This window comes from Hemicordylus capensis, chromosome 1 (genome assembly GCF_027244095.1).
Source record: "Hemicordylus capensis ecotype Gifberg chromosome 1, rHemCap1.1.pri, whole genome shotgun sequence".
Classification (NCBI taxonomy): Eukaryota; Metazoa; Chordata; class Lepidosauria; order Squamata; family Cordylidae; genus Hemicordylus; species Hemicordylus capensis.
The window spans coordinates 142,834,759-142,855,639 of NC_069657.1; the positions used below are offsets into that span (position 1 = coordinate 142,834,759).

Genomic DNA, 20,881 nt, shown 5'->3' on the forward strand with positions numbered 1-20,881 from the left:
ATTGTGTTGTTTCCAGGAAATGTGAAATAAAGCAAGCACTCTCTTATTATACAGAGTTTCCCAACTTTGGGTCCCCAGATGTTGTTAGACTACAACTACTATCATCTCTGGACACAATGGTCAGCTATTGTAGGTTGGGACGATGGGACGTGGAAGTTGTAGTCCAACAAAATTTGGGGACTCAAGGTTGAGAACCCCTGTTACCATAGATGATTGTCAATCATTACTCAAAGGCCCATATGCTTTTCTCAGCCCCACCCCTTGGTGCTTCAATATGTTGTGAGGTCAAGCACAAAAGGGGGGCAAGTTATATTCATGACACAAAGCTGCATTAAGGGAGCAGGTGATATTTTCATCCATTTTATTGTTGTCACAGAAGTTTTTCAGGTGTCCGGTTTCATTCGTCTTTGTCATATGGGAGTCAGTCAGAAACAGATTCAGCATGTTTCGCTTTTTGTGGAACGTCAGTGTCTCAAAGGATCCTGCATAAGGCTCTAGTCTAGAAATTCTCTACAGAAAATCAAAGGAAGGGGGCTGAGAGAGGAACAAGCAGCAGCATGACAAGGTACCTCTAAGGCCAGAGAGAAGGTTTCAGGCTGTTGCTGTTGTTGTTGCTTCATGTCAGTGATTTGACCCCAGTCCTAGATGGTTCATTGTGAAGAGCAGCACATACTGCTTAGGAAAACAAGAAAGAAAAACAAGTGGTAGTCAAACTGCGAGACAACTAGCCATAGGAGAACTATTGGGAGGGGATGGACTGGTTGTGTCTGCCGTCAAGTTTGACATGGTGGGGATGAGGGAATGGAGAAGATCTGTGAGCATGGCAACTAAGCATGGGCACTTAGTTGGAAAAAATCTCCAGGAATTGGAGGGCTTTTATCAGAGGGTGCACGTTATCCTGATTGGAAAGACCGTCCAATGGCAGCCATGGCTGGAAAGGTTTGAACAGAAGAATGCTTGCTCCTATATGTTTATATAGTACCTAGTGCTCCTATATGTTTATAGAGTATCCTATATGTTTATATAGTATCTAGTGCAATTATGGAACCTACAGAGCACAAGGAGGTCACTGGAATAGCAGAAATATTTGCTCCAGTTCTGAGGAGGATGAATCCAGTTCTCACCTGCTTCCCAGAGCATATTTGCAAACAGACGGGAATTGCCATGAGGGTTTATAGTCATTCCATGTGATAAATCCTGAAAATGAGAGTGAAGGCATCAACTCAGGAGGAACAGTCAAGCCGCAAAGATGGACAGCTCTGCTACGAACAAAAACCTTGAAGCTTCGCTTGGGGCACATGATGAATAGCACAAAATCTTCTCTGTCTGTTTACCCAGCACCAGAGCACCCTGCTAATCTGGCATGCAACATATTGCAATAATGTAAGCAAAGCTAAAATAACCCCTCCACTGCAAGCTCAAGGTGCTACGTAACGATGGCATGTTTGCTAGCACATGACCCATAGAATAGCGTTGAGAGATTGTGAGAAGGGAAGGGAGATTTGTGTCAGCTGCGTCTGGGTGTTCTCTAGACTCATTGAGATCACTGGGCACAGCTTATGCAGGCAGAATATGAGGTTGTTCTCACAACCAGCCCTACTTGGGTCTGGCAGCGCTAGTCCGGGTAGGGATGAACATAAGAACTGGAGGGATCAGTTCCGATCCCAGCTCCTTCACCAGGTAGCCCGGGTTTTGTACCCAGGCTAAAAGTGAGGGTACAAAAGCTCAGGCTGCCAGCATAGAGCCAGACAAAAGGTGTACCCGGCAGCGAGGAAATTCCCCAGTGCACCACACAATGGTTTTCTGTGGGATGAGGGAGGCCGCAGCCTGCTTTTCCATGGCCCCCATGCTGCTCTGGGATCACTCGTATGCCAGTCATGTGGGTGCACAGTGTGAGCGATCCCGGAGCAGAGAGGATCATGTGGGGAGAGGTAGGTTGTGTCCTGCCTTTTCTCCAGCCCTTCCCAACCCTTCCCAGACCTGCCAGAAATGGTTGTGTGAATGACCTTTCTGGATTCTTCTACAGATTATGCTCTTCCAGAGTTATAGTGCAATACCAATGAAGTATTTCCTAGCAAGCGCTTGGCTGTCTCCTTAGGGGTGCAGGCCAACTGTGCATGGACTTTGTCTGTGGTCCATTTTTACCTATCCCACCCATTTCTAGATTGCAGTGCAAGTTCACAGAATAAGCACCATTTCCATACACCAAAGTACTGAAAAACAATTGGATGCTTGGATCTTACTTTGTTACCAACACCCAATGTGAAGGAATGGAATTTGGATGAAACAAGAATTAAAGAGAATTTCACCTCCTCTATACTGATTTCCACGCTTTTTCTCTTCTGCTTCCTATCACTACATTCTCAGAGTGTCTGTGTACACACCTGCACATCGTTTTTACATTGTTCTGCACACAGCCTCATTCCCACTCAAGTGAACAACCCCCACCCTCAAAGCCATAGAGGGCTCTCCTCACACAGTGGGGGAAAGGCGTTTGTTAATAGATATTGGATAATTTCTCACCATCTTGAAGAAACCAGGACCCCAGATAATGCTCCCCATTCAGATTATCAGGCTGTCCATTACCAAATGTCTGGTAACTGAATTCAGAACCATCTGTCCACACAAAGACTCCCTCCTGAGAAAAGAGGTACACAGTTAGCTACCAATCACAGTTAGCTACCAATCCAGATGCAAAATGATTAATGGGCATGGCTGGATTAAGTGAACATAGGAACATAGGAAGCTGCCATATACTGAGTCAGACCATTGGTCTATCTAGCTCAGTATTGTCTTCACAGACTGGCAGCAGCTTCCCCAAGGTTGCAGGCAGGAATCTCTCTCAGTCCGATCTTGGAGAAGCCAGGGAGGGAACTTGGAACCTTCTGCTCTTCCCAGAGCGGCTCCATCCCCTGAGGGGAATATCTCACAGTGCTCACACTTCTAGTCTCGCATTCATATGCAACCAGGGCAGATCCCGCTTAGCTAAGGGAACAAGTCATGCTTGCTACCACAAGACCAGCTCTCCTCTGCACATGGCACATGCCCTGAGGCCACATATCCATTTTGGGTCCCCACCTCCTCCTCTAATGAGGCATCATCGACCTCACTTGCCCACCATCTTCCCTCACTGGGGCGCATCAGCCTCTCTTCTCCCTGCCCCACACCACCACAGGTCTTTGTTGTGCCTGTGTTCTACTGCCTAGCTCTTCAAGCTGCCCCACTGACAGTATGGGAAAGCCAGAAAAAGGGAGGGGAGGCCAGGAGGCTCAGGCAAGGCATGCTGCCGAACCACCCAGCTAAGCCAATCCCTGATTCCCTAAGGGAAAACACTTCTGCCTGAGACCCTGGGAAGCCCCTGCCAGAGTACAGACTGGACTAGATGGACCAATGGGTTACCTCAGGATAAGACAGCTTCAGATGTACTGAAGCCCTCTTCAGATGTTAACTCCTCTGCGTGAGGGGGCACCCGGGTGCATGCAGTTTCAGTTTAGTTTATTATTATCTTTGATCAGATAAACAAATTACAGCTCAGATCCAAATTAAAAGAACCTTAAGAGTAAATATTAGTGCAGATATATAAGAACACACACACTAATTTATAGATAGATAGATAGATAGATAGATAGATAGATAGATAGATAGATAGATAGATAGATAACACATGAGAGTAAAATAAGATAAGATGAAGCAACCTAAAAGCCTAAAAACCTAAATTAACCATTTCTAATACATCATGTGGGGATCTTAATTGCAAAACCTGGCTACCTGCTGCGAAACATTGGTGTGACTATCAGAAAGAAGTATAAGTGTATGTAAAACTCGTCGGAGTTATTTGGATATCTTAAAACAAAAGGGTTAAATATCTAAAACGTAGATCACACAAAAACCCCAACAAAAACCAGTAGAGGAGTACATGGCCAACAGTCTCAACATCCCCATTCCCACAGGGGCACAATCTCTCCAGGTAGGGGGCTCTCCTAAACCCACCATCCATTACTGCAGAGGGCAGCACATCCAGCCTAGCCAATTCAGGGCTCTCCTGTGTATTGGGTATGTCAAGTTGTACAGATATTTGACCAGTTTTTGTAAAGGTTTAACATCTCCAAACCTTGCATAGCTTGATGCTTGGCTTAGATCAAGCTGGTGTGCTGCTTATGATACCTTGGCGTAATCATAACCCAGAGGGAGCAGATATTCCATTGATAACCCAAATGATTTTAACTTTTCAGTGATCAGATGCATCCAATCAGAGGGATATTCATCCTTAAAAGTTAAAGGAGCTAGGCCAGAAGGAAAATAGATCAGCTAGCTTCAACCGAAAGTTGAAAGTATAGGTCCAGGCACAGGTCTCCAAACTTAGCAGGCCTGCTTCCAGACGCAACTTTGCATTAGACACACAACAAGGGGTTGAGAAAATAGCCCTAAGACATTTAGATTGGACCCTCTCAAGTGGTGGGTGCATGTTGTGTTTTCCAAATGAGGTGGGAGATTGTTCCCACCAGCCATGTTCAGTCAGTGCTCCACATTGTTGAAAAGCATTGAATGTGCAGATGCTTGAGGATGTGGCCACCCGGACACAGCTAGCTATGCCACCAACACAGAGGCATAGCTAGCTGATCCATTCCCTTCTCTCCCCCCCCCCACCCCTGCCCACTCATTGGTTGTATACAGAGAACATAATGTCTGAAGAGGGTCTGATGCATGGTCACAATGCTTCTACAAGACCCTCTAATGTTGCCATTTATTTATTAATTTAAAACATTTATGTCCTGCCCCTCCAGTGCCATATACTACTCAGGGTGGCTCAGAAAAGTAGGCACACCTGTTCCTTTCTCACTTTGCATGCCAGAGGCTGGTGTTGTGCATCAACTCTGTATTGGAGATGACCTGCTGCTGTCTCTGTTAGGGTGTACAGCAGTGTCTGTCTTACTAATGGAAATAGAGCTGGGACCTCTGCTATGGGGAAAGTAGCTGGAGAGGCAACTCAGCTGCAGGTGAAAAGCAGAGGTGTTATCCTACCACCAGCAGCACTTGAAAGTGACACATTGTCTACCTCACTCTGACCTCAAGGTGATGGGGGATCTCCCCTTGTGATGCACCTATGGCTCTGCAGCATCTCTCTTTCACACACACACACACACACACACACACACACACACACACACACAGCTGCAGGACCAGGATGAGGAAGGGAAAACAAGTCTTGTTGGAGAAGTTTGAGTCCCTCTGGATGGCAGGAAGGCAAAAGGGAGCAACCCAAGAGGTGTTGCTTGGGTCAGGATTGGCTGAAGACGTTTGCGGCTTCCAAGCTGTCTGACAGGTTTGCCCCAGAATGTTGCAGAGGAAGTGACATTGATGGCGGCAGGGCCAGTGGTTAAGCAGTTGCTGAGGACCCGCGGCAGGTCACAGAGACCACCTCTGTGCCCACAACCTCCGAGTGGTAGCGGAGGAACAACTCTCTTGGGTCCAGTCCAAGCAGGAATGGGTAGGCCCAAAGCTCTGCTCTGGGCTGCACCAGGATATCGACAGCATACAGGGATGCCTCAGACCCGGGGCAGCAACCTGTCAGAACCATGGCCAGAGCTCACCAGGAACAGCAGGAGCTAAGCACTGTAACAGGAGGATGTTGCTCCAGCAGTGTCTCTCAGTCTCAGCAGAATGCTGGGTGCTTTCACCAGCTGCTGAGGCAGGGTGACAATAGGCAAGCCCTGGCAATCAAAGGGGCCTTGCCTGATTTTGCAGGCATTTGTTCTGATGATGCTAGGGGCCTCTGACATGTCCAGGAGGTCCTCAGAGGACTCTTCTGACTTGGAGGATGTGGGCAAGGCAGTGTCATCAGGTTTTGGCAGGGTTGCTGTTCCTGGTTCACCTGGTGTGGGGCTCCTAGTGGTTCAGGGCCACCCTGTGACTGGGTCACAGATGTCTCCCGGGCATTTTCCTCCTTTAAACCACCCCACCCCATCCCCCACCTGGGGTGTTCGGAGGTCTAGAATCATGACAGATTGCTTGCTCTGTCTAAAGTTATTCCTGGACTTACTCTTTCCTCTCCCACCCGCCCGCAACATTTTTCACAATACCAAACCACTGAAAACTCCAGGATTGCTTTCAGTAGTCTCCTGGAGATTGGTGCCAGTTCCTAGAGGCTCTGTGCCAATCCTGGAAGGCTGGCAACCCTACACCTGGGTACGAGGGGGGCCATGGAGGGCGGTTTGCCCAGGGGCCCCTAAACCTTGGAATTGGTGGTAGAAGGACCTGATGGATGCTCATAGGAAGGTTGCTGCTCCAAACAACTCCTTGTGTCACTGAGCTGTTGGGCATGGTTTAATAAATGTGGTGAGGAGGTAAGAAGCCCGGGAAGGGGTGGCATAAGGCAAAGAGGCTGTGTGACATGTGTCAGGGACAGATCTGTTGTTTTTTTTTAAAGGCCAGAAGAAAAGTGGGCAAAGGTTTGACCAGGAAGCCCAAGGGAAGGGAAGCAAAGTACCACGAGCTTTCCCAGACAGCAGGCTTTACCATGGGTTTACTGCGAAGCTTTACTGCAAGTTCGAATTTCCCCTAAAAATCCAATGCAAAAAGTGGATATTTTTTTTTACCCTGGATATAAATTGGGCTGCATTCTTAACGTGCAATGAAAAACCCGAATTGGGTTTTAAGTGATCCCAGATAGCTCACTGAGAGTTTGGGGTAAATCTGGCCGATATGTGAATGCACAGCTCCATTCCAAAGGAGATGAAAACTAAAAGCCCTGTGTGAAAAACTTCCAGGGAGTATCTTGTGCCCTGGCCTTCTGAAAATGTTGCTGCTGTTGCTGGTCAACTGGCAGAATCAGGATATGTGCATCTCAGACAGAAGCAGGACCAGCAGCCTTAAAGTTCAAGAGCTCAACTGCACTAACTCAGAAACATTGTCATTCCTGCTCATCCCCAGTCTCTGCTGAAAACTGAATACAAGGTCAGTCCCACTTTGGGGTAAAGAGTTGTTGAGCCACAAAAAACAGACATAAGAAGTCTGAAAAAGAGGAAGATTGTATAATGGAGAAGCAAAAACTAACAGCTGCTTACTGGAGGAAGAAGGAGGAGTCCCCCATGCCCACCATCCTGGATTTCCCTTGTTTCAGATCATAGGAGGAGAACATGAAATTCAGCACTGGGTGGGCTCCTAACTGGATTCCAAAGGCAAGATGTCTCCAGAAGAGGCAATGCAGCTGGAGAGAGGCATGGGTCATTTATAGCTCTCACATTCCCAAACTGAAGCTGTCCCATTCTAGGGCCTTTTAGAAGGAACATTCAGAATTGCACAATGTATGAGGGTGTCATTTGTGCATGTAGTGTGCACCACTACAACACACACTTGTGCCTTTTCTTTGTCTGCACACACATACCTTGTTGCCTAGATTCACATTCCATGTCATTGAGAAGTCTCCATAGTGTGGGAGAAAATCCTCAGAACTGGGAATCTGACAGCATTGTGGCAGAAGAGTGTTATTATATCACTGGTGAAGACTCTGTAGCGAGTAGCAGTGGAGACTGCTGGAAGCATCTTTGGCAGGAGGAGGAGAAATGGAGATGCTTGATCAAGGGCTGGGTTCTAGAAGTGAACTTCCTTCACTTTTCTCATTCTTTGCATCCACTTTTTACATAATACAACTTAAGTATGACTTGCATTTGTGAAGTGCACAATTTCTTTTGTTTTTGGAACTGTATGTTTTGTGTCTGGTGGCACATTTTTTTAAAGCCCTGTCCTATTCATATCTAAACTTTCAAAGATTGACATTTGAATCCAACTTTTGAATTTCACTGTGCTGATGAACTCAACTTCTGCTGCTGGAATTCTGATTCCCTTCACTGAAATTTAAGTTTCTGACAGCTAGATTCTACCCCCAAGACTGGAAGCAGCCCGGTGAAATTGAAGTATCTCCCTCAAATATGAGGATGGACATCAACATTTGGATTTTTCAGAAATTCTCATTCACACTTTCATATTTGTTGCCCCCACTATTTTGGAGTGGGAAGGTGATGTTAGTTGGTTGCAATGTGCTCTTTGTAATGGCTCCCTGCATCTTTTCAGCACTCACTGAGTTGAGTTCATATTTATTTCTGCCTAAAAATGTTGCACAAATTATGAAGGGCCCCTTTGCACCTGGCAAAGGAGAGAACAGGAGTAAAGATGATGAAGGAGGAAAGGAAGTAGTGAAGGGACAAGAAAAATGCAGAAAACTTATGAGGAAATGGAAAATAAAGGCGGAAGGAAGGGACAGAGAAGAAAACCCAAACATTAAGTGTGTGAAAGAAGAATAAAAAAGCAAATGCAGAAATATAAGAAATGAAACGAAAATCATAACAGACGTATTTGAGAAAGAAGAGGAGGATGGAGAAATGAGGCTGTGTAGTTAAGACAAGGTTCTAGCACACTGGCAATGAGTCAAATATAGAGAGGGAAATGGGGGATACTTATTGTATGGCAAGGAATTCTGCACTCTCATGGAGTTTATTTGGCTAAAAAACAAACACCACCACCCCCAATATATTTCTACTTTGGAGTGCTTAGGATGAACACTCACGCTCTTGGAAACTCCATGGTTAACAGAGACAAGTGTTTGGTTAAGTCCCAAGCAAAACAGGTAAGTTGAAGGGAATGGATGAAGGAAGATTTTGAATATTTGTTTTTGCATTTCAAAAGAAAGTAAGACATGTATTGGAGCCATTTATTTTTTCTTCCTATGTATCTAGGTTAAGCCTGAGGGCAGTTCTCTGCCTTTTAACCATTTTATTTGCAGTGTCTAATTCTCTATGTGAATAATAAAAAAGGCTCAGAGAAACAGCTAGTTCAAGAAAATCATCCAGTGCATGCCTAGGAGAGAAAGAATTTGAACCCAAAGTCCCTAACAAGCACAGGGATCACACTAGGGTCCAATATTTTGGCAATGAAGGAAGAAGGGAAAGGTTCCCAGCTCCTGTCAAGATCAAGACAATGCTTCTGGACCAAGAGGCAAGGCCTTCAGGTGTCTTCTTCTCATGTAAGAGAGATGTCATATTACAGGGCTTGTGAAAGGCAGAGAAACAGTGGTTGACTTCTCTTCACAGTTTTAAAAAGTTTTGCTTTGGTTTTGTTTTTCAGAAAAAAGCATTGCAGAGTCCTAGATTGAGGGAGATCCTATCACTACTCCTCTGACTCCTAATGCAACCAAAGCAGTTAAGAAAGAAGGAAGGACGTATTACTTCTGGTGTAAGATCTACAAAATTGTGATGGTAAAGCCAAAAAGGTAGATTCTGTTTTCCATACAGTACATGAGGAAGGAACATTTGACACACCTCTTTGGCTGTGGGTTGTAGGACAGATTAAACACGTGCTTTGTTTCATTAGTTTACTATGGGGTGAAGAGGAAGGAGAGAAGAGATAATGCTTGCGCAGAATTGTAGGGATGTGCACATAACTGGATTGGCCTGCTTGATTCGAATTCTAACCAGCTTTGAACCAGGGTGGGTAGTAGGCTCGGTTTTGATTTTGCTCAACGCTCCCCCCCCCCCACCCGCCCGGTTCAGTTTGAATTTGAACCAGTTCTAAAAGGTTCTGCATAGGGTATAATGGGGACTTAAACTGGCCCATTATTCCCTATACAGAGCAGCTAGAGGCACAAAATCAGAGTGGGTGGTAGGCACCCAGGGGTGCCTGCCTACCATCCACTAAACCCCAAAGCAACCAGACACTCCTGCGATTTTAGATTAGTTTTTGAAGATTTTTCCAATTTTTGCATTTCTCCCATAGAGAATAATGGGGATTTGAGAATGCCCCAGTTGCCCCCCGGGGGGGGGTGCCTGGGCACTCAAAAGTGGGTTTGAGGGCACAGCAGGTATGGCCACAACTCCCCGCTGGCAGCCCCAAGTTGGTAGGGTTTACAGGGTTTTAAAATAATTTTTAAAAAGATTTTAGCATGTTTCAATACAATGAATAGGAGTCCCTCCCCCATTCATATAAGTAGAACAGTGTGTGGCCTACTGACCTTAATTGCTGTGAACTCAAAAGTTCACAGCAATTAAGGTCACACAGTATTCATTGCATTGAAACAGGCTACAATATTTTTAAAAATTATTTTTAAAAAACCATAAACCCTACTAGCCTGGGGAGAGTTGTGGCACAACCTGCTGTGCCCTGCCCCCAGACCCACTTTGGGCTGCCTCAAATGCCCATTATTTCCTATGGGAGAAATGCAAAAATTTTAAAAATCTTCAAAACATCATTAAAAATTGCAGGATTGTCTGATTGCTTTGGGTTCAGTGGGTGGTAGGCACCCCTGGGTGCCTATCACACACCCCAGTTTTGTGCCCCTAGGTTCTTTGCTTTGCATAGGGAATAATGGGCCAGTTTGAGGTCCCATTATACCCTATGGGGGAAATGCAGATTTTTTTTTCAAAAAAATCATTAAAAATCATAGGAGTGTCTGATTGCTTTGGGGCGTAGGTGGTAATTGGCACCCATGGGTGCCTACCACCCAAACCAGTTTTGGAGGCTTGAACCAGTTCGAACTAGTTCAAATAGAAACAGGCCCTGTTTAGTTTGAACTCAGACCGGTATTGCCAATTCAGTGCCCTGTTTGGTTCAAGTTCAAACCTTCGAACCAAACCAGTTCAAATTTGAACCTGTTTGCATATCCCTACAGCAAAGATTTGTAAAGGTGATCACTTTTGACCATCAATTATCATGTACTGATTGACATTAATTTGATCAGTGATCATTTGCTTGACAAACACTGGCTGTTCTGTTTCAGTGTAGAAGGGAAACCAGGATGCAGCTATGCAGCTGGAACATGCCAGGCAAGTAGTGAAGAGACAGGAGGAGATTGAGAATGCAGCTGTAATCACAATCTCAAACTGGAATGAGTTGATCCCATCACACAATGGACACTTCCAAATTCAATAATATTCAGGTGAGACTTTTGGCTTCTGTATTGTTCTCTTTGGATTGCAAAACATATTTCTCTGGTTTGAAGACTCTTTGAACAGATTGTCGCCTTCAGTGGTGATTAAATGTGAACGGAAAGGAATGGTTCCTCAGTTCCTGTCAAGATCGATAATGCTTCTGGACCAGGAGGTAAGGCCTCCAATCTTCTTGCCAGGTGAGAGTGATATCACTTTAGGGTTAGCTTTTGTGAAGGAGAGAGAAACAGTGGTTGCCCCCTTCTCTTCATGGGTTTAAAAGGATTTGAAAAACATGAAAAAGTCTTTGGGCTGCAAAACATATTTTTCTGTTGTGATTATTCTTTCAACAGGTTGTCACTTTCAGGGGTGGAGGAGTGAAAACTGAAGAGGTAGAGAGACCAGTGTCTTGGAGCGATGGAACTCCCAGGCAAAATCACAAGCAACCAGAAGTAGCTCTTCGGGGTCTTATGGTGGGTGGAGATGGGGCATGGCTGCTGCGGAACTGTTATAAACCTGCCTGATGCACAAGAAGCAACTGGCTGATGGAAACATCAGCTGCCTCCATCAAAACAGGAGATGGGGCTTGACTGATATCTGGGAATGATGGGATTTTCTGGCGGACATGGGAAATGATCAGTCTAGCCTAAGCAAATGGCTTTTTTTTTTTTTTTTTTTTTTGGGTCCTTGCTCACATGCCCAGGGTAGCACTGACTGCCACTTTTGGGGTCAGGAAGGAATTTTCCTCCAGGGTAGATTGGCCAAGATCCTGGAGGTTTTTCGCCTTCCTCTGGGCATCCAGCAGGGATCACACATTAGATTAGGCTATTTTAGAAATGAATAGAAATGAAATCAATATGATAATGTTTAAAAACTTGCAAAAGCTGAACACAGAAAATAAAAATAGAATACTAAAAAAATTGAAAATTAATTTATTATTTATTTATTTAAAATATTTATATCCCGCTCCTGCTGTGCACTACTGCTCAGGGTGGCTCACAACAATAAAAGCTATAAACATGGACATGGATTCTTTACTCTTTGGGGTTTTTAATTGATATAGGAACTACACAGCTGATACTCATAGGACTTCAAGTTTCTCCAAGATCACTTCTTTCCTCTTAGGTGGAACTAGATCAGGAAACATGAATTTCCTGACTATTAACTACTGCATTAATGGTTGCTGAAAAATATCAATGCAAGGGCAATCATTTGGGGGGGGGGGATCATGAGTGGGAGGAAGGTGCTGTACAACCTATTCTGCAGTGGTCAGCCTCACTGTTCCAGTTCTGGGCACTGCATTGTAAGAAGGACATTGATAAACTGGGATGGGTTCAGAGGATGGCAAAAAAGATAGTGAGTGGGGAGAGAAGAAGGTGAGAAGAGTGTGAGTGAGCCCCACCTAAGGCTCTTTCCCTGCTACACACCACTCCACCCCTATCGGCTGCCACTGGTTTGAATGTAGATGTAGCATGTAGATGGTTTGATTGAGACTGAGCAGGGGCATAAAACCCTGTGTGCCTCAGAAGACCTTGTTAGTCTTCTGAGGCACAAAGCATGAGAATGAGTGGCTGAGGTGGAAGTTGTGAGCCTTAAATATCTCTTGGGATATTTCTAGCCCAGTAATTCAGATTTCAAGTTCTGCTTTTGGTTGTCCTGAATGACTAAAGTAGCACTTACCTTGAAAGAGTCATGAGCACCGATCCAGTAAGCCTGTCCCTTGGTATACTCCAATGGCTTGCCCATCAGGTGAAAAATAAAGTCATTTTCTTCTGCGCTGTGAATGGAGGCTAAGTGGGCATTCTTGCCAAGACTACTGCAAGATATCTGAGGGAAAGTCACAGTGAAATTCACTATCCCAAAGCGGCCTGTATTATGAAAAGCCAATACAGTGCAACACCTGCCACTCAAATGCTTCACTGAGGTTCAGCAAACCAGTACAGCAACAGCCAGCATCAGGGACAGACAACCTTTGGCACTCTAGCCGTTGTTGAACTACAACTCTCATACTCTCTGGCCACAGTAAACCAAAGCTTGTTTAAACCCTTAACGTAATTTCAGCATTTCTCCACCATCATGAGAATCAGAAGTGTGCATTTTTCAAAACAACACTGAGAATTCCTATCTGCACAAGATAGCAAAGTCTGCCTGGAGTGGAAGCAGATACAACCTTGATTAGGCAGCATACATCCTAATGGATGCTGACATACATCCTGATGGATGGATTATATTATTTTATACTGCCAGATTATATCCGACAGTTAGCATAAAGACCCAAAATATGTTGCAGAGTAGCTAACTATCGATGGTGCAATCCCTGGGTGAGTTTTGTTTGATTTTGATGGCAGCATCTACACAGGGCTTTTGGCAGGGCTTGGATTCAGTGCCTCAGATTCCTGCAAACAGCTGCTGAAGCCGGTGCTGTGCTAATCCTCACTTGTCAAAAATGACAGACTGGAGCCATCAGGGATTCTGGGTAGATAAGTCAAGCATGGATTCTGTGGCTGGTTAAATGAGTCAAAGAGTACTTTACTGAAGAAGACTGTCTTGGGAAGTTATGCCTGGCGTCTGGCTTCCCCTCCCATAAGAAGATATCTAACAAGCTCTTAGGTCTCCTGTAAATACAGACTAAGAGCAGATGTAAGCAGTGTTGTGGAGGCCATCAAAAAGCACTTCCTTGAGTATATGCTCCTACACAATTGACATAGTTAAAAAGCATCTTACATCACATATTGGTTCATATACATGTAGCACACCAGTGATCAATAACCACAGCAAATGTGGTGCTGATGCGCTGATGTGCCATGTGCATACGAGTGGCCCACACAAATAAGCAAGGCTGCAATATTTAGTCAGTTACTTGACTGATCAATTAAAACGCAATGGACCAAAAAGGTGACCCCAATTAATTAGGCAGCAGATTAAAATAAAAATACCTATCAGGCAGTATCTGGATTAATGCTTCCCCTGTGTGAGAATGTTTTGCACGCACAGTGATTTTTACCAGTCCTGCTCGCCCTCTGGTGCTCCTGACATATGTCCATCAGAGTCGTCCAGCCTTCAGGGACGTATGGGGGCAGGGAGAGCATTAAGATTAGCATTGGGGTTGGCAAGCCCTGTTGCACATGCATCACATTCTAACATGAGGGCAGCATTAGTCTGGATTCTGCTCAATATTTTTGAAAAGAGTATTTGCAAAGGACTGTGGAGGGAAGGTGTCTCCTCAGACTAGGCATTCTGTCCAGTGTGAGAGAGAGGAGGAGGGTCACCTCTAATAAGCCGTTGCCCACTGCGAGACATGGAGGCATGACCTGAAAGCAAAACATGTCGGGCGTGGTAAGTGGGTCTGATGCTCTGACATTGCTGAAGCTGAGTGAGTGTGGACCAAGACAGGAGACTCCTCAGAGCCTCATGTACTGTAAGAGAGGGATGTAAGTATAAATAAATAATTAATAAACACATGCTTTAAAAAAAAAATGTGTGTTTTCCTTCAGAACTACTGTTGAAGTTATATGCAAATCAAATGTGACTCCTGAGGATGTGGACAAGCTGCTTGGGGCGGTGTGGCCTACCACCTGTTCTCTGGATCCTTGCCCGACTTGGCTGCTTCTATCTAGCAGAGAGATTGTTGGAGGTGGCCTAATTAATATCATAAATGCATCACTGAGGGAGGGTAGGGTGCCCCCCTGCCTGAAGGAGGCAATGATTAGACCACTCTTAAAGAAGCCTTCCCTGGACCCCTTAGCGATGGACAGCTACAGGCCAATCTCCCTTGGTTGGGCAAGGTGATTGAGAGGATGGTGGCTGACCAGCTCCAGGCAGTCTTGGAGGAAACTGATTATCTAGACCCATTTCAAACTGGCTTTAGAACGGGCTATGGAGTTGAGACAGCCTTGGTCGGCCTGATGGATGACCTTTACCGGGGAATCGACAGAGGGAGTGTGACTCTGCTGGTTCTTCTGGATCTCTCGGCGGTGTTCGATACCATCGACCATGGTATCCTTCTGGATCGCCTGGGGGAGTTGGGGATAGGGGGCACTGCTTTGCAGTGGTTCCGTTCCTATCTCTTGGGCAGATTCCAGATGGTGGAGCTTGGTAACAGTTGCTCCTCAAAATGGGAGCTGTTATATGGAGTCCCTCAGGGCTCCATTCTGTCACCAATGCTTTTTAACATCTACATGAAACCGCTGGGTGAGGTCATCAGGAGGTTTGGTGCTGGGTGTTATCAGTATGCTGATGACACCCAAATCTACTTCTCCTTTTCATCTCCAGGAAATGGCACTCATTCTCTAAATGCCTGCCTACAGGCAGTAATGGGCTGGATGAGGGAGAACAAATTGAAGCTGAATCCAAGCAAGACGGAGGTGCTCATTGTGGGGGTTCAGAATCTGAGGGGTGAGTTAGATCTTTCTGTGCTGGATGGGGTTACACTCCCCCAGAAGGAGCAGGTGCGTAGCTTGGGAGTACTCCTGGACCCAGGCCTCACCCTGGTATCTCAGGTGGAGGCCATGGCCAGGAGTGCTTTCTATCAGCTCCGGCTGATTCGACAGCTGTGCCCATTCCTCGAAGAGGATGACCTCAAAACAGTGGTGCATCAGTTGGTAACCTCTCGGCTTGACTATTGCAATGCGCTCTACGTGGGGCTGCCTTTGTATGTAGTCCGGAAACTTCAGTTAGTTCAGAATGCGGCAGCCAGATTGGTCTCTGGGACAACCCGGAGAGACCATATGATGCCTGTTTTAAAACAGTTACACTGGGTGCCAATATGTTTCCGGGCAAAATACAAAGTGCTGGTTATTACCTTTAAAGCCCTGAATGGCTTGGGTCCAAGATATCTTAGAGAGCGCCTTCTTTTACATGATCCCCACCGCACGTTAAGGTCATCTGGGGAGGTCCGTCTCCAGTTGTCACCGGTTCGTTTGGTGACGACTCAGAGGCGGGCCTTCTCTGTAGCTGCTCCTGGACTGTGGAATGCACTCCCAGTGGAAATTCGTAATCTTGATTCTTTGCTGTCCTTCAAGAGAGCCCTTAAAACCTATCTGTTTGGCCTGGCCTTTCAGGGTTTTTAATCAGTTTTAATTGTTTGAATACCTGGTTTTCAGGGTTTTAATTGTTTTGATAGTTTAATTCTTTTTAAGTTGTTTTAAATTGGTATTTATATTTGTATCTCTGTTTTAATTGTTTTTAATGTTTTCTGTTTTAATTGTAAACCGCCCTGAGCCATTTCGGAAGGGCGGTATATAAATCAAATCAAATCAAATAAATAAATAAATAAATAAAACATTAAGCATTCCTTAGATGAAAACCCCATATCATTCATCAACTAAAGTGTCTTTAACTGGGTGACAGTCCTACCACTTTTGTTTTTAGGCAGGACAATGGAGCAGCTGTATCAATCTGTACTTGACAAAGATGACATTTGGTCAGCATCATGTTTCAAGATTAGCCATGATGGTCACTTCTAGGCCCTAAGGCCCAAACTAAATGTGTCACTAAAGGTGCATCCACTGCTGAAGGTGGTAAACGCATGTCTCAGTGAGTGGCCCTCTCTGACACTTGTTCTACCTGGGTAGAGCTATGTGTCTACACAATTTTTGGTTGTGTAGAAGCAAGGTAAGAGAAAAACTTGGGTAGCTTTTCTTCCTCTGTTGCTTCCACCAAACCAAAAATTGGGAGCACTCAGCACACACAGCTCCCAATCCCAGTTAGAACACAGTTTTTCATAGTGTGAATGAATGACCTCATAGAGTATTGTGTTATCATGACTCAAGAAAGAACCATTGTATGTCATGGAGATGGAGCTAGACAGGAGCCTGCTAGTTTTCGGTGGTGCATGTCTGCTTCATGTCCCATTTAGGTTTGATCTTAATGTCACCTGCTCTCTGTAAAACAGCTTGGGAGGAAAGGAATCCAAGGGAAATGATACCTACATTTTCTAACAAGAAATGCCCCACCAAAAGAACACCAAGGATCTGCTCAACATATTGTCACATAGCAGACTTTTGCTCTTAGAAATCAAAACTAGCAAAGGACACACATGACTGTTCTCTTTCTGCCCCTGGGTGGTTTCCAGATAGCAAGCTTTACACTGCAAAAAGTGTTTTAAATGGCTATGTTTTGTAGTGCTGATTTGAAACCGCAGTTGAAATCCGTTGCCTCCTACAATGGGCAAATTCAGCTACTTTTTTGCAACACAGATGTGACGTTATAGGGCTGTAATGCAGCAATAAAATTCAAAAGAAGGCATCGGAAATGTGAATGGCACCTTGCTTACAGCACAGGGACTGCGATTTCAAGACACAGGCAGTATGGAAGGACACTTAAGGGATACACATCGTGACACTGTGGTAGCGTGCAATCTGGAAAGTGCCCAGATGGCCATTTGGATGCCATTGCCACATCAATCACATCAGTCACTTACCTCCGCATCAGTCCAGTTATTTGGTTCACTCACAGCTTTATAGCAGGCACTCTGATATTGCACCCAGCCCGACTGGCAAGCACCTTGGGCACAGAGGCAATTTTGGGAACAGGCAGCTGTTGCAAAGAGAAGGGACCAAAATGCAGTTAAGAGATTAAACAGAGTGTGTTAGTCACCATGTACTTCCATGTATTTCCTACTCACCACCATCATCCATATCCTATTCAGTTTCCAGGGAGAGGAAGGTGGTGTGTGGTGCCTCACATCGCCTCCAGCCTCAGAGTAGCTGCTTGTGGCTCCCTGGTTGTTTTTCCCTTCATTTCATTTTAAGGTTGCTTCTCATTGCTCCAGAAAGGGGAAGTAACTCTCCTAGGGAGCAAGAGGTTGCTGGTTCGAATCCCCGCTGGTATGTTTCCCAGACTATGGGAAACACCTATACTGGGCAGCAGCGATATAGGAAGATGCTGAAAGACATCATCTCATACTGCACGGGAGGAGGCAATGGTAAACCCCTCCTGTATTCTACCAAAGACAACCATGGGGCTCTGTGGTCACCAGGAGTTGACACCAACTCGATGGCACAACTTTACCTTTATCTCATTGCCCCAGTGCTAATCTTTCTGAGCTTCTGATGTAATATACACATCCCTCTCCAAAAGTGCTTTACAGCAAAGTGGATGGTGGGGGAGGAATTCAGAAGTAGACCTATACAAGATCCAGAATCAGAACCTCACAAAATGGGAAACTGATTTAGGGGTGGTTGTTCCCGATGATACGTGGCTCTGGTTTTAGAATGTTCCTAGAATATGCTGGATATTATTTTAAAAGCATGGGGCTCCGCCAGCTTGGTTAAACTAACTAGTTTTATTAGGATGAGAGAGGGAGGAAATAAAGTGAGAAGACAGATTTGTTTTTTAAAAACGGTCCATTTATTCATTATTGCAGAGATAAAACTCAGAATAATGCACAGCCATTCATGTTATTGGAGGTAATTAAGACAGGGTTAATTTCATAACGGTGGCAAGAATACTCTATGCTTCTTGCTGGAAAACAAATCTGATTCAGTCTCTAGACGATCGGTATCTTAAACTTTGGGATTATAGATCAATGGCCAAAATTACTGCATATATTAAGAACAAATCTGAAGATTCTTTTTCTCAGACATGGGAACCATTTATTCAATATAATATATCACAGGGTTTGGTTCCTCACCCGAGATTTGGTTTCTTTTTATAGAGAAATTTAATGCTGAATGCTCTGTGTAGATAGCAGGTAAACTAATTATTGACCTCACTGTTAATGTTTTTAATTTTGCAGCCATTTATCTTTCAGATTGGAGAAGGGGAGAGGGAGATGATGGTGTAAAGAACTCAGGTGGAAGTATACAGACTATAATGAGAAGCATTGTAATTGTATCATTTGATCACTTCTTTTTTTTCCCCTTTTGTCATTTCTATTTTTCTTTTCTGCTTATATTATGGATAAAATAATAAAAATATTATTTTTAAAAAGACAAGGTTAATTTCAATGTGAAAGTACTACCTCCCTCAATTTAAAATATTCATATATGTTATGGGATTTCCCCCTGCTTCTCTATTTAAGATAAAGCTAAAGAAGTAATTAAAATTGATTTTTTTCTGTTTTATATTTTCTTTGTTTTGTTTTCTCTCTTTCTCTGCTTGATTAGGTTTTTAATTATGTTTTGCTTAAAATGTATAGAATTGTAAAGATTGTTATTAGGCATTGGTATTGGACATTTGTAATATTTCTGGTTTTGTATATTATATATATATATATATAGAAAGAGACCCTAACTTAACAACTGGGTTCAAAGGTCTGGGATATTGTGTTAAATAAAATAACATGAATTACTCACAATAGGCGAGAAAAACATTTTAAAGCAATCCAGAAATTTGTGAATTATTGGAGGTTATTGTCTGTTGAAATAACAGCTATGGAAAGGAAACCAAGTTGGAAACTTTGTAAAGTCCATTTGCGCTATGCATAAGGAACAATCTAAAACACACTTTAGAATTACTTAAACATCCCCTCCCCTCCCTGGTTATGGGTGCCTTTTTAATCCATTATGTATATAAAGTTTTTTATCTGCATAGGAAAGGAAAGGAAAGGTTGTGCTGTCGAGTTAGTGTTGACTCCTGGTGACCCCAGAGCCATGTGGTTTTCTTGGTAGAATACAGGAGTGGTTTACCATTGCCTTCTCCCATGCAGTATGAGATGAGCATCTTCCTATATATCTCTGCTGCCCGATATAGGAATTTCCCATATTCTGGGAAACACATCAGTGGGGATTCGAACCAACAGCCTCCTGCTCTCTAGGCAGGTTGTTTATTTTTAAAAGGAGGAGGAGAGGACAATATTCAGGGAGAAGGGCAATGCAAGATGTTTGCCAGGATATTATTATTATACTTGCTCTTTGTACTCTCATCAGTGATAGTGCATATTTATTTATCAAATTTTCATACCACCCCAAACTTTCATCTCTGGGTGATTTACAACAGAGAAGTCCCCTAATTCTCATTTTACCCTTTCACAGTTAAATCAGCCTGAACTCACCATTGATGAAGAAAATCAGAAGCAAGAAGCAAAGAGAGGACCAGGGATTCATATTTGCTAGCAAATGCAAGCGGGATTGGAAGTCAGGAAGCAGTTGCACAATGACCTTGCTTGCTAGCTGACGTTGCTGCTGCAGCTGACTATGGAGAGAGAAACTGAGCTTCTTTATAGGTGCCCAGCTTTAGCTGAAGATTGAGCAATAACACTGCAGTGAACCAGATGCAGGAATTTGCTTCTGGCTCATGCTACTCCATGGCATTCTTTACTTTGGCTCAAGTTCTTTTTTCCTTATCTGATTTCCCATTGACACCCACACACCACACACAGAGAGTCAACAGTTGTCTAGCACACAGGACACGGCCTTCTCAGTCATTGCCCCCAGGCTCTGGGGAAGGCTCTCCTAGTCCTGCTCCTTAGCTTCCACAAAGGTTTTTAGGAAACAAGTAAAGATGTGGCTCTGCTTCGTATTTTGTGTATTACTGTTTTATCTAGATTTGTAAATAGAGATGATATTTTTATATTTCTATTTAATATCTGTACTTTTGTATTTTAATTGTGCATTGTTTTAATTATACTGTAAACCGCTTTGAGATTATTTTAATGAAAAGCAGTATAGAAACAAACACACACACTCACACAAACAGGAAAGAGTTTCTATATATTCTGTTCTTTAATAAGCATTGCCCTTTCTCTGTAATTGGGATAAATCTCACGAAGGCTTTTATTTTAACAGTGTTTTTAATGTAATGCACACAGGCTAATATTTGAAAAGTAATAAAAGTCAGCCATATCTCAACTGCAGCCTTCAGACTTAGAGGAGAATTTTTTAAAAAATAGGCTGATCACTTACATTCTTTCAGAATACTTTTGTAAGTGGGAGAAGTGGAAGAGGTGATACAAAACAAATAAAATAACTGTTCAGAAAGGTTTTTATTTGGACTGGTGTCCTGCAGAGACAGAAAAGAGTCCC

At 43.9% G+C, this 20,881-nt stretch overlaps 1 protein-coding gene and 1 long non-coding RNA gene across 3 annotated transcripts; one reads left to right on the forward strand and one right to left on the reverse strand.

The window, feature by feature from the left end:
• Nucleotides 1–240: 240 nt before the first annotated feature.
• On the reverse strand, nucleotides 241–20,068 carry LOC128340470 (snaclec coagulation factor X-activating enzyme light chain 1-like). 2 transcript variants are annotated; one of them, XM_053285590.1, is made up of 6 exons: nucleotides 19,912–20,068; nucleotides 17,338–17,453; nucleotides 12,597–12,743; nucleotides 2,524–2,638; nucleotides 1,125–1,197; nucleotides 241–672 (listed from the first exon to the last, which is right to left on the reverse strand). In XM_053285590.1, exons 1-6 carry the CDS (start codon nucleotides 19,961–19,963, stop codon nucleotides 651–653), a joined length of 525 nt encoding a protein of 174 aa, XP_053141565.1. In that variant the 5' UTR covers nucleotides 19,964–20,068; the 3' UTR covers nucleotides 241–650. The 2 variants fall into 2 exon arrangements, with proteins under 2 accessions (XP_053141565.1, XP_053141564.1); XM_053285589.1 differs by having other exon boundaries at nucleotides 241–675.
• LOC128340471 (uncharacterized) lies at nucleotides 6,198–12,134 on the forward strand. The gene is made up of 3 exons (XR_008313735.1): nucleotides 6,198–9,019; nucleotides 9,121–9,482; nucleotides 10,774–12,134. It is a non-coding gene; the product is annotated as an uncharacterized LOC128340471 (long non-coding RNA).
• Nucleotides 20,069–20,881: the final 813 nt, after the last annotated feature.